Below are 25,487 nucleotides of genomic sequence, written 5' to 3'. Positions count from 1 at the left end.
GCCGGGCCTCTGCTTGGTCTCCCCGCTTACTAATCCCTACCCCATGTATCCCATGCAGAAATCTGCACCGCCGGGACCAGGAACTTCCCCTCACCCTCACGGCTGTGCTGAGAGACCCGGGAGCTGTGCCGGGCCCGCCCCTGCACCCTCCCCGCGTCTCCTCCTCCTCCTCCCGGGCTATATATGGATACGCGGCCGGAGCCTCCCCTGCTCGCTGGCTGCGCCGGGGCTGCGGAGCGTGGGGGGCTCCTCCGTCCCATGGCCCTGCCCGAGCCCTGAGCGCGCCCCCCACCATGAAGACCATCATCGCCGCCTACTCCGGCGTGCTCCGAGGTACCGGGGCACAGGGGGAAGGGCGGGACGTGAGCCTCCTGCCCGGAGGGGATGCTGCGGTGCGGAGCAGCTTTCCGGTCCTTCAGAGGCTGGGGTGGGAGCAGCACCGAAACACGATATTCTTCTTTTCTTTATTTTTTTATTTTTGGCCTCAGGAACGTTGTTCACGGGGAGTAAGGAGCGGGAAGAGCGATGTGCAATGGCGGGGAGGGAGCTGTAGCTTTCCTTGGTTGAGGATTACAGGTCTCTGCGCAGGTTCTGCGTTTTAGCAGCTCGGGGTGCTCTCCTGGGGCTGCCGGGAACGGCTCTAGTTGGGTCTTGTACATTTTGCCGAGGTGCAAATTACAGTGAGTTTGCACCTTTGCAAAATTGTGGGCGTGGGGCACTTGCGTGTAAACGGGTCTTCCCCTCACCCACCCCTTCCTTTTGTCGGGGTAGGAAGAGAAGTGTAGTCGCTTTATCGGATAAAGTTCATTCTCGACTCTATATTCATAGAATTGCATTTAGCTTGGGAAAGGCCTCCTCAGCGGGTCCAAGTGTTTCATAATACCGTGTTCCCCACACCTACATCAAGGGGGAAATGGCAACGTGTTGCTATTTTTGCTGTCTTCTAATGAGGAGGTGAAGGTTCAGTGCTGAGCAGGAGTTCGGTGGTAGCCAGTTCTGCCAGGTTTGCTGTCGCAGCCCTCCAGCTGGTCAGTGACCTGTTGAGAGAAGCGGAACGGGTGTCACCACTGGCACCCATCGTGGACAGAGCTGCTGCAGACACCCAGCGCTTCCCTGCACGCTGGGACATGTTGGTTAAGGGCTGTGGAGAGAGTATAGGAAATCCCAAACCATAAGCTACCTTGCCTGCTTGTAAAGGCATCTCAAAGGATCTTCTAGGAATTGATTCAGCGAGTCTAAATGTTTTGCTAGATAGGGTTTTGTATGCCTTCTGCAAGGGTGCTTGTCTGGAGAAAGGTCAGGATTTGCAGACGGAGGAGCTTTGCGTGAAAATGCAGTTGGACAGCGATTTAACTTGTGATTTGTGGAGGGTCCTTGAGTGATTGCTCTGTGTTGTGAAAGAAAGGCTTTTTGCCCTCAAAAAGCAAACTGCTAACACCTCCTAGGATGAAGAGACCTGTGACATGTTTTATTGGCTAAACAAGTCATTAGCAGAGCTGAAGGGACGTGAACCTGGTGAATTAACCTCTGAAGTCTTGATTTTGCAATGGCCTGTCTGGTCCTGGGTGTAGAGCTGCTGGTGCTTATCTCAGCCAGGATGTTAGATTGATCTGAAGGCTCGGTTGTGAACTCACTGGGGAGAAGACCTTCATGTGTTTCCTGTGTTCAGATCTGTTTCTTTAAATAACTTCGCTTGTTTGCATGACTAACCGAGGACAAGTTATCTTTTCAGGGGAGGGAGGTTATTGGAATTAGCATCCTCTGAACTATTATATTGAGAGTTAACTGTGGAGTAGGTGCAGAGAATAAATAATTCAGGAAACCTATAAAATATGTAGGGTTGACCCGAGACCTCAGCAGCCACCTTGTTGGCACTGGCATGTTAATGTGGATCTAGGACACATGCATAATTCAAAATGGACTGTGGTTTAGGGACAGTGATTGGCCTCATCTCTAGATAATCCTGATTAGTGATGGAAAGCTGTCTTAACTCTCCTCAGGTCAGTTTTCCTCTGAGGCACCTCGTGGGGATCTTGCAGTGATATTTGTGCTTTTTAGCTTAATTTAACTTATTTCTGCCTGGGAAGAGAAGGGATGTTGCCTTGGTGACTGGAACATCTACCGAGCCCTTGCCAGTGCTGTAGCTTGGGCAGGAAAGCACAGAACTGGCTTCAAAGCTGAATCCAGGTGCCTCCCAGAGGAGCTCTGGCTTGGACTGGGTATGGAGAGAGTGGTGTGGGACCCTGCAGATCAAAGCTGGCAGAAGTGATATGGAGGCTCATTTATGAGACCTTTTGTACTGCTTGATCATATTGGACAACTTCTCTCACTACAGAAGATGTGCAGAACAAGCCCACTAGATTTTTTTTTCCTACATCCCTGAATATTTTCTTCCAAGTATCATGCTTGTGCAGAGGGCTGACTTTGGGGTGAGCATCTGAATGGCTCATACTGTCCTTTAGTCTTACTGTTTTCCTGGCATCTGATTTTGCTCTGGTGCTGGTAAATTTGGCTGAATTAAGTCTGATCTTATTTAAAAACAAGCAAAAAAAACCCAAAAAGGTGCAGGTATCTGCCTCTATATTCATCCCTGTATGTATGCAGAGGAATGTTCCTTTATAACTGCAAAAATCCGAGCAGGCTTTGTACCAGTGCCTAGGTTGGATGATGCTCTGAGACGCCTGGTTGGGTAGGAGGGCTTGTGGTCTCCTCATCCTGACCTGCCCCACTGTGGCCATAGGAGGCCCAGGAGGTCTCCTCCTTGTGTTGGGCAGGGCAGCAAGGAGGTCTGGTGTGGCTGGAACCTTGAAAGGCTGTCCTGTGCTGAAGTGTCTTTTCTAATGTTACTTCATCACCAAGAAGTTTGGGATGAAGATGATTTTGCTCAGCTTTACCTTGGAGTTAGTCTTACACTGCACTTGAGGTTACCAGACTTGAGTTCTGCTCTGGGGAGCCTGGGAGCTCCTGTTTTGGGAGAAGAGGATCAGGCTGGCTGCCATGAGGTGCTGTCTCTTGACAAAGTTGCTTGGGAGGTGAAGGTCTGGGCTTGCTGATGTGAAACCCCTCTGTCACAGCCCTCATGTGCTCTGAAGACACTGATGAACTGTAGTAGCATGGGTCATTTTCTCCAGACCTGTGCAGTGTTGCTAACTTAAATCTAAGCTTGTTGGCTGCTCTTGGACAGTGGGGTCTTGTGGCTACATCACTTTAACACACATTCTGCTGTGAATGTAGAGGCTGACGGCTGAGTTTAGTGCTGTGAGTAAATCCAGAACTAACATGAGTAATCATGACAGATTTGTTTCCTGGGTCTGGAGAATCCCAGCTCCTTTCTAAAAGAGATGATAGAAATTTTTATTTGCACGTCCCTGTTCAAAATATTGTTGATTTCCAGTCATAAACACACCGTACTGCAGATAATGTAATTGAGTAGCTTCCTGGGACAGGAGCAAACTGTTCTAAAGCTGTGTACAAGGCAGGATAGCTATACTCTGTGCTCTTTACTCATTATTTTCTTAACAAATTGTTTACTTTATATTGAATATGCTTGTGCTTGAGGCACCCAAGTAAACCCAAAAGAACTTGTGTTGCTCAAGGGGTTTTCCAGGTGCTCCTTCTCTTGCATGGGTGGCTGAGTCCTCCTGAATTTTCTAGTGCTGGTCTGTTTTTCTTGTCTTAGTTCCAATTTCAGCTTCTCTGCAAAATATATGGCTCAAAATGTCCATTTGCAGTTTATGCTTTGATGGATCTAATATGGTTTTCTTCTAAATAAGCCATGTGAACAGTTTAATTATTGACCAAGAATTAACATGCTAATTGTCTGGAAAAGGTGGCAAATGGAGCTTGGGTTTAACAAGGTTTCAGTGTATTTTTAACTATATGTAACACTTGTACTTCTCAGTTAATTTCCTTTGCTGACATTTAATTAAGTCATGTCAGTTGGGTGCCCGCATGTGAAATCCTGTTTACTTCCACTCTTGGGATCTTTGATTCTACTTCCCTGCCCAGATAAATGTTGTTTGTGTAATTTATCTGAAATAAACTGTGCTAGAACAGCACCAGATGCTGAGTCCGTAATGCAGGAATCAAATGCTTGGTCGAATCATTTGCTGCTTCCAGGATCTCCTTGGTAGCAACTCCTGCATTTGGTGTTAAATGGAGCTAAATCATAAAAGTGTGGTGAGCCCATCACCAGTTGCAGGATAGGTGGCTAATGCCCCTGAGCTTCCTTGGGAGGCTGCAGATGAGCAGCAAGGGAGAAGCTGTACTCTGCCCATTGTGACAGGGAATGTCCTTGAGAAGTTGTACTCTCTCCATTGTGACAGGAATGTTCTTGAGAGCCGTGCCTGGCTTAGTGCAGGGAGTATCCCATCAGGACTCCAGGGAATGGGCTGCAGTGGGGGCTGGAGACCAGCTCATCTGAGACCAGGAAAGCTGTTGGTAAAGTATGTCTTGTGGAGATGTGGTTTGCCAAGGCTGATCCCAACAGGGCTTGGGTTAGAAAGGATCTTAATGATCATCTAGTTAAGGCTCCCCAGTCAGGCTTCCCAGTTCTGGGACAGGTAACCTGGAAGATGCTCCAGGGACAGTGCTGTGTGGCCAGCACAGGATCAGCTACTGTCTTCAGTGGCAGAAGATGGAGGTTTGGGTTTCTTCAGGATCCAGGATATTTCCTTGGGGAAAGACTGATAGGAATATACAAATTATAGTTATGTCTACTGGGTAGGAATATACAAATTATAGTTATGTCTACTGGGCCCTTTTAAAGTAGGTTATAAGGATAATCTGTCCCCTGAAAGTTACAGAAAATGCCTTAGGTTTTTAATGTGTGCAAGGTGCTTGGTGTGGGCCCACTGGTGAGCCATTAGGAGGAAGTATTTTCTCTGGTGGACTGAACTCGGGTGTCAGCGTTGGGTTATTCTTCTGTGGCTGAATGCCAACCCCCCCTTCCTCCCATTTCTGTTGACTTGTGAAAGCTCTGCTGCTCTGTGTCACTAGTAACTGGTCTGGTTCTCCAGAGCATGGAGAGTCTTTCCAAAAATGCCTCCTGGCTACTGAAGCTGGCAGGAGATAATGCTTTCCTTGGGGGCTTGAATACACGGTGTCAGTCAGACATGATGAACGAGAAGCTCAGGACTCTCTGGAAAGGATTGTCTTGGCACTAAAGTCTGTAAATGCCTGGTTGATGGAATGGATTAATCTGGAGTCTGCAGGTTTGGTGCAAAGGTAGACCTGATGAACTTGCCAGTTCGACTGACCATTCCCATGGTCCTTTCCTTTGCTACTGGGCATCTTTCATTTCTTAACTGGGAAATAAATGCTAATATTCAGGCCATGGTAGCTACTGACTTCCCTGGTGTCTTGGTTTGAAAAGACAGGAGCTGCTCCTGAAATGGGAGATGTAAACCCCCTCCCTCTAAATTATAAATTTGAAATTAAGGGAAGGCTCTCAGGCAAAGATGTGGGAGTTGGAATAACAGTTCTTTATTAAAGAAGAAAATTTAAAAAATTAAAAAAACAATGCAGTAATACAAACCAACACTGACAGAGTCAGAACACAACCTGACATCCTGTTGGTCAGGGTGTTGGTAGCAGTCCAATTGGAGCTGTGGCTGCAGTGCTGTTGGAGTGTCAGTGTTGGAGCAGGGATCCTGTAGAAGGGGTGTAGTCTTCCTCTGAAGATCCCGTGGAAGAGGCAGCTGCTCCTCTGGGAATCCAGTGGAAAGGCTGTTCTGGTATCCCAAAATCTCAGATTATAGCTAATTGAGAATGCTTGGCTCCTCCCTCTGGGCAGAGTATCTCACAACTTTTATCAGCCATGCAGTGACATTCAATGTCCCATTAACAGCAGATGTCTCCCTAGGGGGAGGATTGGCTTGTAGAAGAGATAAAGAAAAACTGCCCAATTAACAGAAGAAACTGCCACTCCTCTAACAGATGGCAAATGGAATACACACATTGCCCTGCAATCTAGGACACCTGGTGTAGAGAATATTGTTCTCTCTGAAGGATACCTTTGCTTTCAGCAAATAACTGACCCAGGACACTTGTCCAGGGGCAGGGGCTTAGAGCTGTCTGGCAAGCCACTGCCTTCCCTCTGTCTGCAGGAGCTGAATGTGAGTTTTATGTGGTTCAGAAAACAAGCTGACAGGTTGACTTGTGCTACTCAATACTGGTCTATTTACAATGCCTACAATTTGTTCGAACATCTAGAAAATGCTGAAGTACAAATTCTCATCTAGAGGGATAAACAGCTGTTCTCTTTGGTAAGAGGATAGGGATTTAGCTGATCCAAGGCTGGAGTGTTTGGTTTATGAAGCCAGAGAGGTTTGGTAGTGTAAATGCGTGTGCTGGAACTAAAAAATTACATGGGGCTGGGCTTTTATTGTGTCACAAACAAACTTTTGGCTTCTTTTGGAGGACATAGACATATGTCCAGTGACACTACTATTGCTAAATGCTTTCTTTAAACTTGTCTGGTAATCCTCAGTCAATATCAAGTCTGTCCACATGCAATTTTGTAAGGTTTTTGGGACAGCAAATACCTGGAGCCTGTGGCCCCTCAGGAAGAGTTGAACAACCTGGTCTTGTGGAATGTATCCCTGCCCATGGAAGGGCATTAGATTGAGGTGAGCTATAAAGGTTTCTTTGAATACAAATCATTCTAAACCCAAAGATTTATTTTAGCCTTGAACAGGCAACTGGCTTTGTAAAAAATGGGGTGAAGTTTATCCCTCACCCCAAATTTGGGGATTTGCTGCTAGATTTTACAGCATGAGGTTTCTGAATCTCACTGCTTAGATACTGTAGTGTGGCAAAACCAATGCACAGTGACAGTTTAACTCAACATATTCTCCTGTCTCACCTCTGAAACTATCTGCTGGATTCATTCTTAATACTGCACTATATTATCTTGTAAAGAACTGCCTCCAGCTCTAGCTGTTGTTTCAACCTGGATTAGTGCTGTAGGTTTCAGTTCACTTGCAGTTGTAGTTGTATGATCTATCCCAGCCCAAAAGTTGGTCTGCTTAGAGTAATTAATGCCCAATGCACTACTGGGATTGTTCATGTAACATAGACTGAGCAGAATCCAGGGTCTGAACTGGGTGGCTGGCTCTAAATTTAGACTGCAGCCTTTGGTGTGGCTGCCCCCCAAATGTTGCCAGTGATGAGGCATCTCTGGGTAATCTGTGCCAGTGTTTCACCACCCTCACAGTAAAAAACTTCTTCCTTACCTAATTTAAATTGACCCTCCTTCCTAAGAAACAGTTGCTTTATATATTTAAAGGATGCACCAGTGAGAGTATCTTTGTAGAAACTACCAAAAATCATAGTGCCTGTTTATACCTAGAGAAGCTATTTTCAGTCACTTTGACTGAGTGTGAACACTTGCTATGCTATTACCACTAGCAGGTAATATCTTGAACCTGCTCAGTGTAATAGCTTCTTTCATTGTTCTAATAACAAGACAAAAGAAAAGATGTAATTACACATAAAGGGATTTGTATTTTGGTCAGTTTATTATGGTGCTTGTAAATAAAGTAATGAAGAAAAGTGAAGGAAAACCCACTTGCAAGTGCTTCTTTCTGGGGGCTGTGTATGCTGTCAAAAGCTGCAGTGGGTGGTTCTTCATATAGAAAGCAAGTGTTTTCAGTGTTTTACCCACTTCTGGGTTTTTTTCCCTGCTTGAATATCTTAAGCTTCTACATGAGTGGCTTTCAGCTCCTTCCTTCTTATTTACTGCTTTGGGAATGCTGATAGTGTTCGTTACTCATGGAGCTGTGGATCCCCAGGGCTGTTTGTTGAGGTGTTCAGCCAGCATTTGGGCTGTGCTAGGAAGGCTGGAGCACAGAGCTTTCCTTGAACAGCCTTGGGAGTTGTGCAACAGGCCTTGTGAAGGGAGAATAGCTCACAGCACAGCCATGTGCCTGCTTGCCTGTGGTGTGAGGCAGCTGATCTTTATCTTACTGTGAGCTCATGGGGTTCCCTTTTACCAAACACCACTGTGAGGAGCTGCCAGTGTGAGGTGATAGTGGGTGTTAGGAACATGGGTTAACATCCTCTCCCCTTTTATGGTCAGGTTAACAGAGGCTTGTTCGGATGGGTACTGATGATTACTCATTAATCCCCTCCAGTGTTCTGAAAAAAGCTGGATGCTGGCACATGGCAATCCTTCCTCTTCCAGGATGCCCAAACTCCATGGAAAATATTAGCTTTTAAGCAAGGCTTGCTGTAAAAGCGAACTGCACGTTTATCTGAAACCTCTTACTAAAATAAGCTGGACTTGATGACCCTTCCTTCTGTGATTCTGTTTCAAAGAAAAAATATTGTTTCCTTTGCTCAGTGTGCAAAAACATAACTTTATTTCTTTTATTTTTCTTTCTTTAGGCACGGGATCGAACATTCTTTCTGCTCTGCAGGATTTGTTCTGGCTATTGAAATCCAAAGTAGAGAAACAACTCCAAATCATCTCTGTGCTGCAATGGGTTCTCACTTTCCTTATCATGGGTAACACATTTTGACCTAAAGCAAAGGGGTTTTGGCTGTAATTCTGGATGAATTTTAATGCAAAATGTTAACTTGTTTCGTAAGTGTTAATTACTAGATGTGTAGTGTAGTTCCTGGGGTACATGGTTACTGTAAACCAGTTACATTGATATTTTCAACTATAAATGCCTTTTCCTGGCTCTAGCAAGTCATAAGAGCTATGGAAAGACTGCCTGATGTTTAGCTTGTGTTGGTGTCTACCATGCAAATGAGGCTGAAACAATTGGAAGTGCCTTTATTGGCTGGCTCATGGGAATATCCACAGAGATTTCTTAGAAGCAGCTGGTAACTGATGCAAGTGGATGCAACAGGAATGCTCTCCTCTTGGCTTGGTCTGCTTCCAGGAGGTACCAGAGATGAGCAGGAGTTGTTTGTGTTAGACCAGTAAAAGAGTGAAGCCTGTTTATCCCTGGGTACTTGGATTATGTGAAACCTCAGGCTGCTCTGTTGGGTTGTTAATGATTAAACTGGAGAATGGCTGCTCTCAGCATCTGTCTCACTCTACCTTCCCAGTTCAGTTTGTGCTGAAATGTGTCAGTTTTGGGTGGGATCCTTGGCACCCTGGTGGGATGGCTGATACAGAGCTGGTGTAACCTGTGGGAGATGTGTGTAGCTGTGGGGGAAAATCCCATTGGTGTGGGCCGTGGAGAAATCCTCATGCTCATCAAGTCTGATGAAGCAGCTGCCCTACCTGGAGATAGAGGAGATGCCTGGAGGCACCATTAAGGGGAAGTTGAGGTTTTCCAGATCTCTAGAGGAAGCTGCCTCAGCCCTGCATAAGGGGTTTTTGACCAAATCCAATTTATTTGAGGATTAATGACATCAGACTGAGACTAAGATTTCAGCACAGAAGAGTCAAAAGGCAGGGGGTGTAAGTGGAGACCAGAACCTGCTGCAACCTTGTTTTCTTCTTTCTTGCACCTCTCCAGGTATTGCTTGCACTTTAATCCTCATGTACATACTGTGCACAGATTGCTGGGCGATTGCTGCTCTCTATTTAGCCTGGCTGGTATTTGACTGGAATACACCAAAGAAAGGTAAATATTGCAGAAGAGATACTTGTTGTTCAAGTGTCCCTGTCTCCATGTTTGGACAAAGAAGCACTTCCTTGTAATGGATGACTTCTCTTTTAGTGGGACTTGGCTGAATCACTGACCAAAAGCATTATTCAGTGTAGCATTTAAATGTCAGCCCTCAGCATGAACAGTGACTGCAGGTTCCAGTGGTGCTGAGGGAAACGCAAAATTACCATTCACTGCTGTTATGCCATTACTGGCTTTTACTAACATATTTATAAGGCACAGGTTCTTTACTTCAGTAAGATCTAAAGATTCAAGACCTTTTTGTCCTGTCCAGCTCTTGCAAGGTTCAGATTGTGATGTCATTATCAAGGTGTAGCTCCTCTGTGGAGTCAGTGTTGCTACAGATAAGGCAGATTACTTTATTTCAGGAAAAAAATCCCAAACCTGTAGAAGCCAGCTCTGGGAACCAGCAGTGGTAAGCTTTGGCAACTGCTTTTATAGCCAGATGAGCACAGGTGTCCATTGCTTCAAGGTGACTGAAACCATCTGAGATTTTGGCCTTTCCCAAAGGTTGCATTGGAGTGGTTCTAGTTTGAATTGTAGAGTTGTCTATCCTGAATTTGCAGTCAAGCCTTAATTTGTTTGAAGTGCCATGTATTCCAGAATGTGCATTGATTTCAGTGAATGGTGCAGGTCTCCCACTGGGAGGAATGAGAGTGTTGATTCCTCTAGTGAGACAGCAAACCCTGGAGTCCTTCAGGCTTGCTGATGGACAGCCATGTGGAAAGAGCTTTAAAGACATGATGCCTTTTTTTCAACAGGGGGAAGAAGATCCCAGTGGGTGAGAAACTGGGCTATATGGAGGTACTTCAGGGATTATTTTCCAATAAGAGTAAGTAAAAATTTAACTTTGTACCCTGAGGTTTAACTACTTTAGTGTCTTCCACTGGCACTAGTCTATGACACTGAACTGCAAGCAGGTCATGGCTCAGTTGCTGTTGTCACACTGCTGCTTGTGGCAGCTGTGGTTAGAAAATCTGAAATATATTACCAGTGATGGCAATGTGATTGCCAGAAGCTGCTGTGGTTTTACCAGATTCCTGGAGGCAGTGTGCAATCCTTGTTCATGTCTCCAGCTTCTGGAGACACTGGCACAGGTTGTCCCAGCAAGTGGTAGTGCCTCATCCCTCAAAGTGTTCAAAGCCAGGCTGGATGGGGCTTGGAGCAGCCTGGTCTAGTGCAAAGTGTCCCTGCCCATGGGAAGGAAATGGAATTGGATGATCTTTAAGGTTCCTTCCAAGGCAAATCATCCTGTGAGTTTCTTCTGTGCTGCAGCGGTCCTGTGTAGTGCCTGACCCTAACACTGTTCCCCTCTCATAAATCATAACATCTAGCTCAGTTTCTACCTGTTTTCCAGTAACATTTCTGCTCTGGGATGTATTGGGCCAGAGTATCTGGGACCTCTGTGCACCCAAAGTCAGCACTTCACTGGGAGCCCTGAAATTTGTCCTCAAATCTTTTTGCTTTGGAGAAGTGGGTTTTCCAGCAGTGGGAATAGCTTCAGTTCTGCAGCTTGTAACTTGCTCACCACATACTTGTATTTTTCCTACTGGTTCAGACATGCTGCAGAAAGAGGACAGGGCTGCCAGGCTGCTCTGGGACAGCAGAATTAGCTGGATGACTTGGAAGGGAGCAGGGGTCAAATTCGGCTAGGAGGGAACTCGATCCTCTTTGGAAGGGCACGCAGCTGAAAGGACTATTATGTAAGGTTGTTGGCAAGTTTTACTCAGCTTGACTATGAGGGAGGGACCTTGATAGAGCTTTTGAGCTACCTATCCCCAAGATAGTCTAGCCTCAGGAAGGAACAGGGAATCCAGTTCCAGCAGGATGCCAAAGCAGCTTAGACTGGATTCTTCCCTTGCACAGTCACTTGAACTCTCGGGGTACCTGAACGTGCTGCTGGTGAACAAGCCTTTTGTTGTACTCTGAGAAGCACAGAACCATTTAGGTTGGAAAAGACCTTTAAGAGCAAGCCTGACCATTGACCCAGCACTGCTGAGTTCACCATGAAACTTGCTGTTGTTAACAGGTAATTCTTGGCAAGTCTAAGTGTACACAGAGAAATTCACTATGCCTGCACAGGCTGGAAGTCAGCCTGGGTCTCATGGCTGACAGAGAGCTGAGCAGGCTCTGCTGTTCAGGATGGGTCTCAGATGTGCTGTGTTCTAGTACCAAGTCCTTAGTGCTGCACTAAACACTGCTGCCTTGGATATTGCTGAAATGGGCTCTGTTATGCTGGGGACTTGGTTCCAAAGGGTCACCTGTAGCGCTGGTTCTGCTGTTCCATCATTCCATTCCTTTGATGCACATTTATCCTTGTCTTCATGGAAATATGCTCTGCACAAGCCCTGCAGGTCAGATTCACTGTGGATGTTAAAAGTTTGTCAGAGAGCTGGGTTGTTTAGGTAGGTTTAGAGATGAGATGGTGTAGATAAACTGAACTTTGCAGCAGTTTTTATTTAAATACTTGCTAGCTCACATATCCGTTCGTGAGAACCCCTTATGGGTGTAATTCCTTTGCTGCTGAGGGGGAGGAGGAATTGTGCAAGGTTTATGGAGCAGACTGGTATTTCACATGCAAAGGGCAGGACAGGAGTGCTGACAGCTGGGAGATGAGTCCTGCACGTGTTTTGGGGGAGCAGCCAGCTGGCTGCAGGGCTGGGAAAAGCTGCTGCAGGGATCTTAGGCCAGAGAGGTGCTAGAAGTGTTTTTCTGCAGTTATGGGACGGATGCATGAACAATGGATAATGTCTCTTCATGCCTTGGGCTTGCTGAGAGCATGGGAACTCCTGGGTTAAACTAGTTACCTGTTCTTGCCCAAGAGGGAGATGGTTCTACAGAGGATCACTTGTTTAAATGTTCTCTCTGCAAAAATAATTTTTACTGGATTCTGATCTGTGTAATGGCTCAAGGACTTGGTTTGTGTCCCAGGCTTATGGTTTGTCAGGACAGTCCTCTGCTGCATCTCATCCTGTGTCAGACGCATTTTATGAAATATTCTTTCCTTAGGATTTTTTCTCCCGAGAAGCTGAGAGGCCTCAGAAACAAAACATAAACAATGATTATCTGCTGCTGTAGAATGCAACAGGTGCATCTGTGATTGGTCTCATGTGGTTGTTTTTAATTAATGGCCAATCACAGTCCAGCTGTCCAGACTGTCTCGGTCAGTCACAAGCCTTTGTTATTCATTCCTTTTCTATTCTTAGGATTTCATCAAAAGGCTAGCTTTCTTCTATTCTTTTAGTATAGCTTTAATATAATATGTACCATAAAATAATAAATCAAGCCTTCTGAAACCATAGAGTCAACATTCTCATCTCTTCCCTGCGAACACTGTCACAGTCCTGTTCCGTGTGTCTGCTGAGCACTGCCAGGACAGATCACACCAGTGACAGTCACACTGGTGGCACTTGTAATGCTGGACTGGCCTCCAGCAAAGTCTGCATATAGAGATGTGGTAGCTGCACCCATACCTGCACAGGTACCAGCTGTCAGCTCAGATTTAATTCATAGAATCACAGTACAGTTGGAAGGCACCTTAAAGCTTGTTTCCTCCCCTCTGCCATGGTCAGGGACATCTTTTATTAGACCAGGTTGCTTCAATCAGGCTGGATAGCCTGGCCTTGTACACTTCCAGGGATGGGGCAGCCACAGCTTCTTTGGGCAACCTATGCCAGGGCCTCAACACCCTCACCCTTCCTATTTGGCTTGCTGTATTGAGGCAGCTGCATGAGAACCAAGCTCTGCTCCAGTGTTTGTCCTGATTAGGCTGGTCTCACTAGAGTCAGCAGTGCCTCCCAGCCTGACACACCAGGACCATTGTACCCCTACCTGGAGATATGAGGTCATGTTTTGTAATACCAGGTGGATTTGGAAAGCATCCTGAAGCTGTCTCAGTTACTCAGCATGAGCTGAGTTGGCCACATTCCCTGGAACTTCATGCAGCTGCTCTGACAATAATAAGTTACTTTAGGGCACTAGAAACTTCAGTTTGTCTGCTGGTTAATGGCTGGCCTTGCAAATAGTGCTTTAAGCTAAGGACCATGTGAAGTGGCTGAGGAATGTTCCAGTGAACTGAGTCCTGGATCTGAAGTGCAGGTGAAGCCCAAGCCCTGGCAGGTGTGTGCATGGGGCTGGACTGAGCAGACATCACCTGCACGCACCATCTCAATCCCATGCACACACTCACCTGCACACACCCTCTCAATCCCATGCACACACTCACCTGCACACACCATCTCCATCTCATGCACACACTCACCTGCACACACCATCTCAATCCCATGCACACACTCACCTGCACACACCACCTCCATCTCATGCTTGATCCCAGCAGCCTCCTAAGCACATGCTGATCTGAGGATATCCTTCTGGCAGTGCCATGACCTAAAGGTTTTGTTTAGGTAAAGAAGCTGTCAAGCTGTCACCTGTGCATGTGAGCACCTCCACATGCAGCAGGATCCCAGGGAGCCAGGGCTTCAGATCTTTGGCTTACCTTTGTCAGACTGTGAGCACTTCAGGTGTGTGCAGGAGACCTGCTCACTGCTGTGGAAGAGTTGGCATCTGGCCAGAGCAGGAATTGCTGCCAAAAGTGTCTTTTTTTTCTTCAATTCATCTTGTATTCTGTGTCTTGGCTTGCTTCCTGGCAAAGCTCCTCCTTAATCATTGTACATGATTTACAGAATGGAAATAGAAGGGTTTGATTGCTCTGTCCTAACCTAGTGTAGTGGAAGGCCCATGACAGGGAGTTAGAACAAGCTGAGCTTTAATGTCCTTTCCAACCCAAGTCATTTTGTGAATTTGTGACATATATAATACTGGGAGCCTGGTGAGGGGTCTTCAGGTCCTGGCTTGCACTGCTGGGAAGGGAAGATAATTCCTTCCATTGTGTTGCAGGGTGTGATGTGGCTAAGTGCAGGTTTTGGGTTGTTTTGCAAGCTTCCATGCTCATGGGACCTGCTGCTTGGATTCTGCAGGATGAGCTCTGGTTTTCTGCTCTCTGAAAGCTTCCAGTCAGTGCTGCTCAGCTCCCACCCAGACAACTGATTTTTTTCCCTGCTTTCTGGCTCCTGGTGCTGAGCAGCAGTGGTTCTGCAGTCCTCTTTCTCCACTACTGAATGTGCCACTGTTGCTAAAAATAAAGCTGGCAATATGGTTCTTTAGCTGTATCTGGCACTGAAATATTAACACTCATTTTCTTTACACTATTGCACTGGCTTACTGCTTCTGTAGGCTGGCTTAATTCTGTGTAAAGAAATCTGTCATTATTAGAAAGGTGGATGGACTTTGCTCCCAGAGAAACAGGTTTGGTCTCTAACAGCAGCTGGGAACAGGTGTGTTAGTGCAGTGGGGTGAAGGTTCATCTTCACTCCCAGTACTGGTTGTCCAGCTGAGATGCAGCAGGGATGTGCTGACTCTGCCTCATCCTGGGAGCACCGAGGCTCCACAGAGCTGTGTGGAAATGGACAAGACCTTGGAGGCTAAAGGAAAAGCCAGCTGGAGGGTCAGAACAGTGGTGATGTTCAGTGACAGCCACAGCAATTCCTTGGGGCAGCCTGATAACACTGTTTGCTTGTGTTATCTCAAGGGGAGGGGTTCAAAGAACCAGCAGTGAGTGATCAGCCTCCTGAAGAGAGGCATGGAATCCTAGGATGGTTTGGGCTGGAAGGGACCTTTAAATGCATTCTGGTTCCAAAGCCCCATCTTGTGCACTTTGCTATCTTCACTCCTGCTTGAGTCTAGAATACATGGTTTACACTACTTCAAAAACTCCTGCTTCCAGATTAAATTTAGGGAGAGATGGAGGTATTGGCAGGTCATACCATCCCTGGGCTGAGTTTGTGCATTAGCAGATTCAAGACCTCTGCTTGCAGAGAACTGCCCAACCCTGTCTGATGTCTGTTGGTCTTAGGTTCCCTGGCTTGACTTGGGTGGAAGAGCACATAGAATCACCAAGGTTGGAAAAGACCTTGAAGATTGAGTCCAACTATTCCAGTGCCTTTTGGGTAATTTTTCATAATACGTGATCTGAACCTCCCTTGGTGCTACTTGAGGCTGTGTCCTCTTGTCACTCCTCACTAGGAGGACAGGCTGAACCTCACCTGCATCCTCCACATTTACCTTCAGGGAGCCTCTGTGCTGTGGGGCAGGTGTAGAGGGCAGTGGCAGCCTGCATGGGACAAACAGGGGAGAAGCACACATGTGTGAATATGAGGCTAAATCTCAGCACTCTCCCTTGCCTTTGTTTGGTTGGATCCCTGCACACCCCTTGCCCAGCTCCTGCAGTGCTGTGGGTGATGGATTGTCGTGGGTATTGCCAACCCTGTGGCTCCTTAAGGGGAGCTCCTGGAAAACAGCCACAGTGATAAGGCTGCAGCTTGGCTGGGGCTCCTGTGAGGTATCCAAGCAATGGCTGCACTGGGATCTGGGTGTCCTTGCATGTGTGGAGGGGCTGGAGCAGGAGAACAGCGTGTCTTCCATGTGTGGCTCTGCCAAGCTCAGCATGCAGATGCCTCATGCTCCAGAAGGACGAGGACAAACCTCCTTTCAGCTGTGTTTCCTATTAAAGGAGCTGTGCTTGGTGCAGGTGAGAGATGAGGCTTGGAAATCACTACCTTGCTCTGACAGGAGCTTTAAGGAAGGGGTTTCTGCTGCTTGTGTAGCCAAGCCTTGTGTCTGTATCCACCAGGCCTGTAGTCAAAATGTCAGAATATTGTCTAGGCTGGAAAAGTCCCCCAAGATCATAAAGTCCAACCATTCTGCTAGAAGTGCCAAGGCCACCATTAATCCATGTGCCCAGGTGCCACATCCACAAAGCTTTTAACTCCCTCCAGGGATGTGGGGTCCACCATGCCCTGGATAGCCTCTTACAGAAGTCTCTCTACAAATGAGTGAGAATTGATAGGTGGAGGGGTTGCTTACCATATCACTACTTTTTTCCTGGAGATGGGTTTTTGGTCTTTAGTCTGTGATCCCTGTTTCTTGTAACTGATCAAGGGGACAGCCCTTCTATCCTGGAAGTGAAAGCAAAGTCATCTACAAATGGGTAAAGAATTGGCAATGGGCTCTGCAGAGCTGTTGCCACCACAAGCCTCTCTGCCTTCTTCCTGGAGTTCTACATGACCTCAGAGCCAGAGGAAATTATGAGGAGGGCCAGTCACCTTGCAGAATCTGCTGCTGCATCATGCTTGTATCACAGCCACTGTTTTAAATAGCACAGGAGCTGTAGCTTCATCTGAGGACAAGGCTGAGAGCTTCATCTGAGGACAAGGCTGAGAACAGGGAGAAAGGAATCAAGTTTCTGGGCACACTGCTTTAGGGTGTTGCAATGGTGCTTCAGCTCCCTGTAGTGTGATCCAACAGAAAGAGCTTGCATAAACACTCCTTGTCTAAGGCAGTGGCACATGCTGGTGTGACATCTTGGAAATCTGTGGAGTTTTTTTTTTTCCTATGGAAACTGATGCAGAGTGGCCTTTGCAAATATAGTTTGAGGGATGGGCTGCCAAAGCCTCAGCTTGTAGGTCTGAGAGCTGCTGGGGTGTCGCAGACACCTTTTCACTAAAAATCCTTTTTAGGATTTTTTCCTTTCTGAGAAGCTGAGGCCTCAGAAACAAAATGTAAACGATGGTTATCTGCTGCTGTGGAATGCATCAGGTGTGTCTGTGATTGGGCCATCTTGAATGTTTACAATTAATGGCCAACCACAGACCAGATAGCTTGGACTCTCTGTCTGAGCCACAGACTTTTGTTATTCATTCTATTTTATTCTTAGCTAGCCTTCTGAGGAAACCATTCTTTCTGTTCTTTTTAGTATAGTTATAATGTAATATATATATATATCATAAAATAATAAATCAGGCCTTCTGAACATAGTCAGCATTCTCATCTCTTCCCTCATCCAAGAACCCCTGTGACCACTCTCACACTGGGGTGTTGCAGTTGGCACTGTTGCAGCCTGGAAAGAGGAGCTGTTTAGATTAGACATTAGGAGGAGGTTATAGACTCTTAGGGTAGCGAGGCCCTGGCACAGGCTGCCCACAGGAGCTGTGGCTGCCCCATCCCTGGAAGTGAAGTGTTCAAGGCCAGGATGGATGGACAGGGCTTGGAGCAACCTGGTCTAGAGAAAGGTTCTCTGCCTATGACAGAGGTTTGGACCTGGATGATCATTAAGGTTTCTTCCAACACCAACTCTTCTAACAGATGGAAAAAATTAAATTAGATCTCTATTTTTGTAGAATGATGCAGCAGCCCTGCTGTGTTTTGTCCTGTGTGCTGCCTGGGGAAGATGCTCTGAGACATGGGATGCTGCTGCTACCTATAGCATCACAAAAGCCCCCTCTGGCAGTAGTGGTACCAGGGAAAATGGGTTGTTCTGTGCTAGCTAAGACAGCTGTGGAGAGTCCAGCAAACAGAGGAGCAAATGGTTAGGAATATTGCACACCCTGAAACAATGTGATCACAACTCCTAGTGCGTGCCCTGCAGGAATCAGAGATGGTTTGAGGTGTCTTGTTGAGCCTTTGTCATGTAGGCTAGAGCAGAACCTCTTAAAGGGAGGGATAATTTCCAGTGGTTACCACCCTTCTGCACATTTTCCCACTTGGAAGGTGGCCAACAGGCCTATTAACTGGTTGGCTCTTTTTTCAGGCATTAGCTGAACTTGCTTCTGCTGCGAGACAGTGATGTTTATGTTCTTTCTGCCTCATGCTGGGATGTGAGCCACTAATGTGCTGAGAGAGGGCCTGGAAGGAGGCAGCTGTGGCTACAGGACTGGAGAACTTGATTGGTTTGGGCAAGAGGTGTGTCAGAGTACTTTAGGTAGGAGCAGAGAAGCAAAAGGCCCAGGCTGCAGCAATCCATGCCCTGTTCCTACCTGGCTGGCCAGCTTCTTGTGTGTGAGATTAGTCTGTTTACCTTGCTCCCTCTGCTTGGAAAACTGAACTCTAAATGGCTGCTCCTGCCAGAGCCTCTGAAATCCAGGAGAGTCTATACATGAGCTCTTAGGCTGTTCTTCCTGATAGGAAGAGAGACAAAACCTGAGGGATATGATTTTTTTTTTCTTTTTTGCTTCTCCCACTTTTATCTACTATCTCAAAATATCCATCTTCAACTGAGCTCTTTTTTCTTTCCTAGCTGGTTAAAACCCACAATCTGCTGACCACCAGGAATTACATTTTTGGGTACCATCCACATGGCATCATGGGCTTGGGTGCCTTTTGCAACTTCAGCACAGAGGCCACGGGTGTGGGCCAGAAATTCCCTGGGATCCGACCATACCTTGCTACCCTGGCTGGGAACTTCAGGATGCCCATACTGAGGGACTACCTAATGTCTGGTGGTAAGCACAATCACACTGTGCCATTTCTGCTTTTGCTTTTGCCTCTGAGCTGTCTTCACCTCTGTCAAGTGAAAAGCTGTGTAGGAAGCTCGTGTAACCACTTCCTGCTGGTAGCATCACCCAAACGTTGTTTTCATATGATTGTTGAGAGGAAGCTGTGAATAAATGTGAGAAATCCTGTCTAGTGGAAGGTGTCCCTGTCCCTAGCATAGGGTTGGAACTGGATGATCTTTAAGGTCCCTTCCAACCTAAACCATTCTGTGATTCTGTGAATATGCCTGATTTGGGCTGTAGGGACTGCTGTTCCCTTGTGTTCATCCTTAACTCTAGGATACTCCTGTCCAAAACCATAGTAAAGACATCTGACAACTGTGGTCATGGAAGGTGGAGACATGGAACCAAGTTATGTCCCAGCTCACGTGTGAAGGTACAGGAAGAAGTTGCACTGACTGAAAATACTGAGTAGCCATGGCCAGCTCGGCTCCTGGGCTCACACCACATCACTTGTCACACATCTGTGTTTTGTGGTGGTGGATGCTGTCTCCACCCAGTTGCACTGCTGGGTGCCTGCCAGGGGTAAAGAGTCTGAAGTATTGCAGGATACCAGCTGTTCACAGACCCCCTTCCCTGGATGTGTTCCTGTAGATGGATCCCATGAATTATGCAGTGATGTACGTGTGCCAAATTACACTAATAGATCTGTTTTAATGCAATCCAGGATTTTAATGCTGGAGGGCTTGTAAGTTATGACTGGGCAGAGGAAACAGTGTTTAAAATACCAATAAAGTGTTAAAGACTGTGAATTGAACAATCCAGTAACCTGTTTGCTGGTTCTGGAACTGATTCAGCAATAAATGACTTCAAAACAGATATCTTAGTAAGTACCGTGGCTGGGAAGGTGGTAGGAGTAGCTGTAGCTGACTCTGACTTGTTAGAATTGACTATTTCTGAGATTACTGTCTTAAATGAGGGAGAGAAAAACTAACTGGATCTGGTGCAGAGGAGGTGTTTGTCCCTATCTAGAAAGGATGTATCTCAAGCTGGTTTTTCTCTTCCTGTACTGATGTTAGTTGTTATGTGAAGCCCATAATTTGGGAACTCCCAGGACAGCAGTACATGAGAAGTTGGGATCTGCTTTCCAGTCTGTCATGTCTGTAAATTTAGTTGTGTTGCTTAAGTTTCCATGCAGCCTTTTTATATTTTTTTTAAATATCTTTAATCTGTTCAGTATGACTTGCAGACAAGTCTTGTGGCCAGCCAGAGCTGCTTTCTCCTTTTTGGAAGGAATGTGGGAGTAGGCATTAGCAACATCATTGCTGGCTTGGCTATCCCTGAGCATTGTGCTTAAACCAGAGCAAAACTGTGCTTCTTCAGTTCCTAGGATCTAAGCAAGTCTACAGGTATCACGAAGTTAACCTTTTGAAAGCCATAATTTGTTTTTACTTTCCCCATACTAGAACTTAAGGGTGCTGATAGAAAGGCTTTACATCACTTGGAAAGTGCTGATAATTCCCTCAGTCCTTTTTTCTGTGGATAAACCATTTCCAGGTGAAATTATAACAAATCATAACACTGTACCAATACACACAGTTGGTTTACAACTAGTATGAATTCTTAATTTTACAGCCTGCTAGAGGCTAAGGTACAGCAGGGACCCTGTAAGGCATGAGGGCTTGACCAGAAAACCCTATACACTGTATGAATGTGCTGAAGAGCAGAATTTTATCTATTGCCACTTGTCTCCACGTCTCATGGGGACTGGTGCTTTAGGGCAGAGATTGCTTACTAAAGGTGAAGGGAGGTCCTGCTCTTTGCAGTGTGGAATGGAGGGAAAGACCTTCACAGACACTTTCCTCAGAGTATGGATTTACATAAACACTCTGTCCTGTAAATTGCAAGAGCTTCATATTATTTCAGATCTGTCTTAAAGGCTTGTCCATTTATTCTTTTGATACTGCTAAATCTATTCCACATCTATCCAACTACCTGATTTTGCTGAGGAATTGGTCAATATGAGACTCCCATCCATCAAAATAATACAACTGCTTTCTTCCTTTCTGAAGGTAAACCAAATCCTACTGTAGAGTTTACATGGAGAGAGGATGTCTGACACCAATGCCTTTGATATCACTAGATACAGAAAATCCTTGCTCAAGTCTTTTGATAAAGGAAAATTTTTGAGAGCTGAGGTCTGTGGAGTTTATGACCAAGTCTAGTGTCTGTGAACTGCTTGATTAGTTGAGGAATAAGTTCCCTGCTAACACTGCTCTGACCAGAGGGAGGTGGGACAGTCCACTTGCAATTGAGGCACAGACTTTGTGCTGTAAGTATGAGAAGATCCTGAAGTCCCCAGCCAATCTCATTGCCTTGTGTCTGTGTCCTGACTGCAGGTATATGTCCTGTGAACCGTGACAGCATAGACTACATCCTGTCCAAGAATGGCAGTGGCAATGCCATCGTCATCGTGGTCGGAGGGGCAGCAGAGTCCCTGAACTGCACCCCAGGGAAGAACTCTGTGACACTGAAGAACAGGAAGGGATTTGTGAAACTGGCCCTTCGGCATGGGTAAGGGCAGCCTCAGGGCTGGAGCAGGACTGCTGCCATGGGGAAGGTGCTTTTATTTCAACAACCTGGTCTAGGTGAAGATGTCCCTGTTCAATACATGGGTACAGGACTAGATGGCCTTTAAAGGTCCCCTCTTGCTCAAACCATTCTTTGATTCTGTTCCTTGAAGCAGCTGATACCTTGGAGGGATTCTGTGGGTGTTTGCCCAGTGCATCAGACATGAGTGTCCTTTGCCTTCTGCCCCTGAGCAAGGTGCAGGGCTAGGGGGATCCCTGGGACAGCTGGAGGCTGCCACAGCAAGGAGAGGCAGTGCCAGTATGGAGTGATGACCTGTGCAGTTCCCCTGATCCCCATGTGCCTGAAAAGAGATGGCCATTAAAAATAGGAGTTGAGTATATATGGAAGCATGTCCCATGCCTGACAGCACAGTGTTCCACAGGCCCATTGTCAGTACAGTTCTCTGGTGTGCTTTCAAAGTATATCTGTTATGTCAGTACCTTGTGCTGCTAAGACAGCTCTGGGCAGTGGCACCAGCAGCTGTGCAGCCTGGCAGAACACACAGCAGCAAGTGTGGGGCTGTCATGTGAGCTGCAGTCCTGGGGGTGGGGTTCTGAATTTTTCTGTCTTTCTAGAGCGGACTTGGTTCCTGTCTACTCCTTTGGGGAAAATGAAGTGTACAAGCAGGTGATCTTTGAAGAGGGTTCCTGGGGAAGATGGGTTCAGAAGAAGTTCCAGAAGCACATTGGCTTTGCTCCATGCATCTTTCATGGCCGTGGCCTCTTCTCCTCCAACACCTGGGGCTTGTTACCCTACTCCAAGCCCATCACTACTGTTGGTAAGGTTTTGGTATAAACATGCTGTGTGCCTCTCTAGGTAGCAGAATACTTGAGTCTGTGCTGTACACCTGCTGTAGTTTGGTTTTGGAGTCCCGACTATAAAACGGCTTTCTCTCCTGTATAAAAACCTTCCAGCAAAACTGAGAATGAGCTTAGAAGAGTTTCCAGAGGTTACAAGCCTTCAATCAATGTTCTGCTTCCAGGCAACTTTGCAAGAGAGCTCTTTTTGGGGGGGAAAGGCTGTAGCTCTACTTTCTTTGGCCTTGCATAGCTAAAGTCAGAAGCAGCCTGCCCCCCATATTCCAGTGGGATGGATGTCTGACAGCTGAGTGTTTAAAGCCAGCCCTAAATCTTGCATTTGAGTCTTCTAAACCAAAGCAGCAGGGCTTTAAGGGAGGAGGGGGAAAAGGTCAGCTTTGCTTTTGTGGTGTGTTTAGGGGAATACCTAAGAACTGACTCTTGGCTCATGTTAATTGAGGAGGGATTTATCACTCTGCTGTAAACAGAAGGGGGACTTCCTAGCCACTTTGAACAGTAGATGCATTTGTGCAGCTAAAGCAGATCTGGTATTGCTGCAGATTTGGTGTGTGTCCTTGTGGGACAGTTGTGCTTCAGAGCCTGGTAAAACTGTGGGGAATGAGGCAAACCTCTGCTGTAATGGCAAACTGTGCTGTGCCAGAATGGATAGCTGTGTCCATAGAGGACAAATAACTTGGGTTGTAGGAACATTTAAGCTAATATGGATTTGTCCCTTTTTTTTATCAGTTGGAGAGCCCATCACCATCCCCAAAATTGATAATCCATCCCAGCAGGATGTGGACTTCTACCATAGCATGTACGTGGACTCCCTGATCAAACTCTTTGACAAATTCAAGAGCAGATTTGGCCTGCCGGAGACTGAGGTCTTGGAAGTCAACTGAAGGCACTGGCTCAGCAGCACGTCCTCCTCTCAGAACCAACACATCATTTCCAGGAGTCCAAGTTGTCACTGTGTACTTGAAAGCCTGTGTGGGTGTCTGTATTCTTCAAAGCAAGTGTTTAAAGTATTGCTAAACCACTTAAAAAATAATAAAGGCTTTGCTTTAGAGAAATCCCATTAAAACATCTTTTTATACAAAAAAAAAAAAAAAAAAGCCCAACTCCCCATTGCTGTGAGGATTTGGATAAATGATTGCCTTTGTAATCTGCTGTATAATGCTGTTGGATCACCAGCAATGAATTAGAAAAATTCCTACAGCTACTGTACCCACTAGCACAAGCAGTTTTGGGAGAGTAGGATTCATCTGGTTTTCAATCTAAAAAGCAGCAGGTTGATTTGAGCAGCGTGGCAGTTTTACAATTGTGTTGCACAAGAGCCCTGTTGAGACATGCTCATGTAGTACAAGGGTATTTCTGCTTTGGAAAAGCCCTTTCTGGAAGTACAGTTGGGCTGCCAACCCCCCTGGTGTGGCATCTGTGCAGAGAGTCAGGTGAAGCTTGATCCATAGTGCAGTGGATGATTTTGTGGCTGTAAATTCACCACTGTATTTAACATGTCAGTTCAGAGGCAGGTATGTCCCAGGTGCTGCTTGCACAGAGGCTTGTAGCTGGAAATATGAGGCTTCTTCATAGCCACAGAACTCCAAGGATAAGCTCTAGGAGCAGTGGGATGGTGCAGTCCTGTAGCTCTGGTGTTGCAGACTTTTAGGGTAGCCCTTAGGAGGAAAATGCAGTGGGGCTGTTGATGCAAGTGCTTTGGATCCCAGAAGTATTTGGGGAAATCTAGGAGTTACTTCTGGCCTGAAGATGGCTTCCAATTACTCCATCCAGTGAATGTAAAGGAGTAGCCTTTGCACACATAGGATCTAAAGTGAGCTACTTTTAAAAGTATTTATAAAATGTTTATGTGGATGTTAATGCTGCTTGTAGTGAGATTTCTTGGGAGTACAAATTGTTTATGTATAAACCCGAAACGCTGCACTACTTGCATGTCTGACCTGCCTTTTGAACCGTTCAGTTGAGTGTATCTTGAGCTCTAAAATGTGCCTTTCTTCCATGCAAGAGGATGGTACTTCACATTCCTGGAATCTTGCCTCGAAAGACAAATGTTCATCTGTCATATTTGATAGATTATTGTATTACAGAGTATCAATTTTTGTACAAATTTCTAGAAATAAACTTGGCCAAAAATAGTGGGCTGCTTTGGTCCCTTCAGTGTTGCAGGGTTTGTGGCAGTAATTTGTATGATTGCAGTTGTGCCTTTTCTCCTACAGGGAAAAATGGTTTGTCTCTACAAAAGCAGACTCACACCAAAATCACCATCTCTGGAAGTGTGTAGTGGTAGACCTGGAAGAGTTAGGCTAAGGATTGGACTTGATCTTTAAAAGTCTTTTCCAAGCTTAGTAATTCTGTTCTACCATCTGCATGCTCCGTGCATGGGGCAGCCAGAATACTTCAAGCAAATCTTTGTGGTTTAAAGTTGGAGTTTTGCTTGGGAGTGTACAAGGAGCTGAGGCAGCCTCCATCTGTGGATCTCCACTAAGCAGATACAGAAAGCACATGCCCTACTGCCCCTTACAGCAGATTTCTTTGGGTTTTGTTGCTGCCTAGAACAGAAAATGCTGGATTGCATTCCTGGTCCTCAGGTGAAGAAATCCTTCCAGCCCCTTCCAGTACTTAAAAGGGAGCTTCATAAAAAAGATTGACTTTCTATACAGAGTGCTTAGTGATAGGACAAGGGCCAAATAATAACTTCTATAAATAGGCAATAAACCTAAAGAAGAGGTTTAGATTGGATATTGGGAAGAAATTCTTCCTTGTGAGGGTGGTGAGACCCTGGCACAGGCTGCCCAAAGAAGCTCTTGCTGCCTCATCCTTGAAGTGTTCCAGGCCAGCACCATGGTTTAGTGGAAGGTGTCCCTGCCCCATGGCAGGGGAGTTGGAATGAGATGAGCTTCAAGGTCACTTCCAATTCAAAACACTCTTTGATTGTTCTTGTCAGAGCCCCCAGACTTCTACTACTGCAAAGTGCTGCAGAAATAGCTCACAGTGAGCTATTGAATAAAGTTTATGTGGGCTTTTCTAGTAACAAGGGAGGTTTTAACTTGTTTTTGGGCTGGGTCTGTCCTGTGAACCATGGAAGA

The 25,487-nt window shown here is 46.1% G+C and overlaps 1 protein-coding gene across 1 annotated transcript; it reads left to right on the top strand.

The window, feature by feature from the left end:
* The first annotated feature begins 200 nt into the window (after nt 1–200).
* On the top strand, nt 201–24,536 carry DGAT2 (diacylglycerol O-acyltransferase 2). Its single transcript, XM_063150002.1, has 8 exons — nt 201–333; nt 8,389–8,508; nt 9,477–9,584; nt 10,391–10,461; nt 18,760–18,964; nt 21,355–21,529; nt 22,162–22,364; nt 23,131–24,536. Exons 1-8 carry the CDS (start codon nt 294–296, stop codon nt 23,283–23,285), a joined length of 1,077 nt encoding a protein of 358 aa, XP_063006072.1. The 5' UTR covers nt 201–293; the 3' UTR covers nt 23,286–24,536.
* The last annotated feature ends 951 nt before the right edge of the window (nt 24,537–25,487 follow it).

Source organism: Melospiza melodia, chromosome 2 (genome assembly GCF_035770615.1).
Source record: "Melospiza melodia melodia isolate bMelMel2 chromosome 2, bMelMel2.pri, whole genome shotgun sequence".
Classification (NCBI taxonomy): domain Eukaryota; kingdom Metazoa; phylum Chordata; class Aves; order Passeriformes; family Passerellidae; genus Melospiza; species Melospiza melodia.
This window is presented reverse-complemented; position numbering and strand designations above follow the sequence as displayed.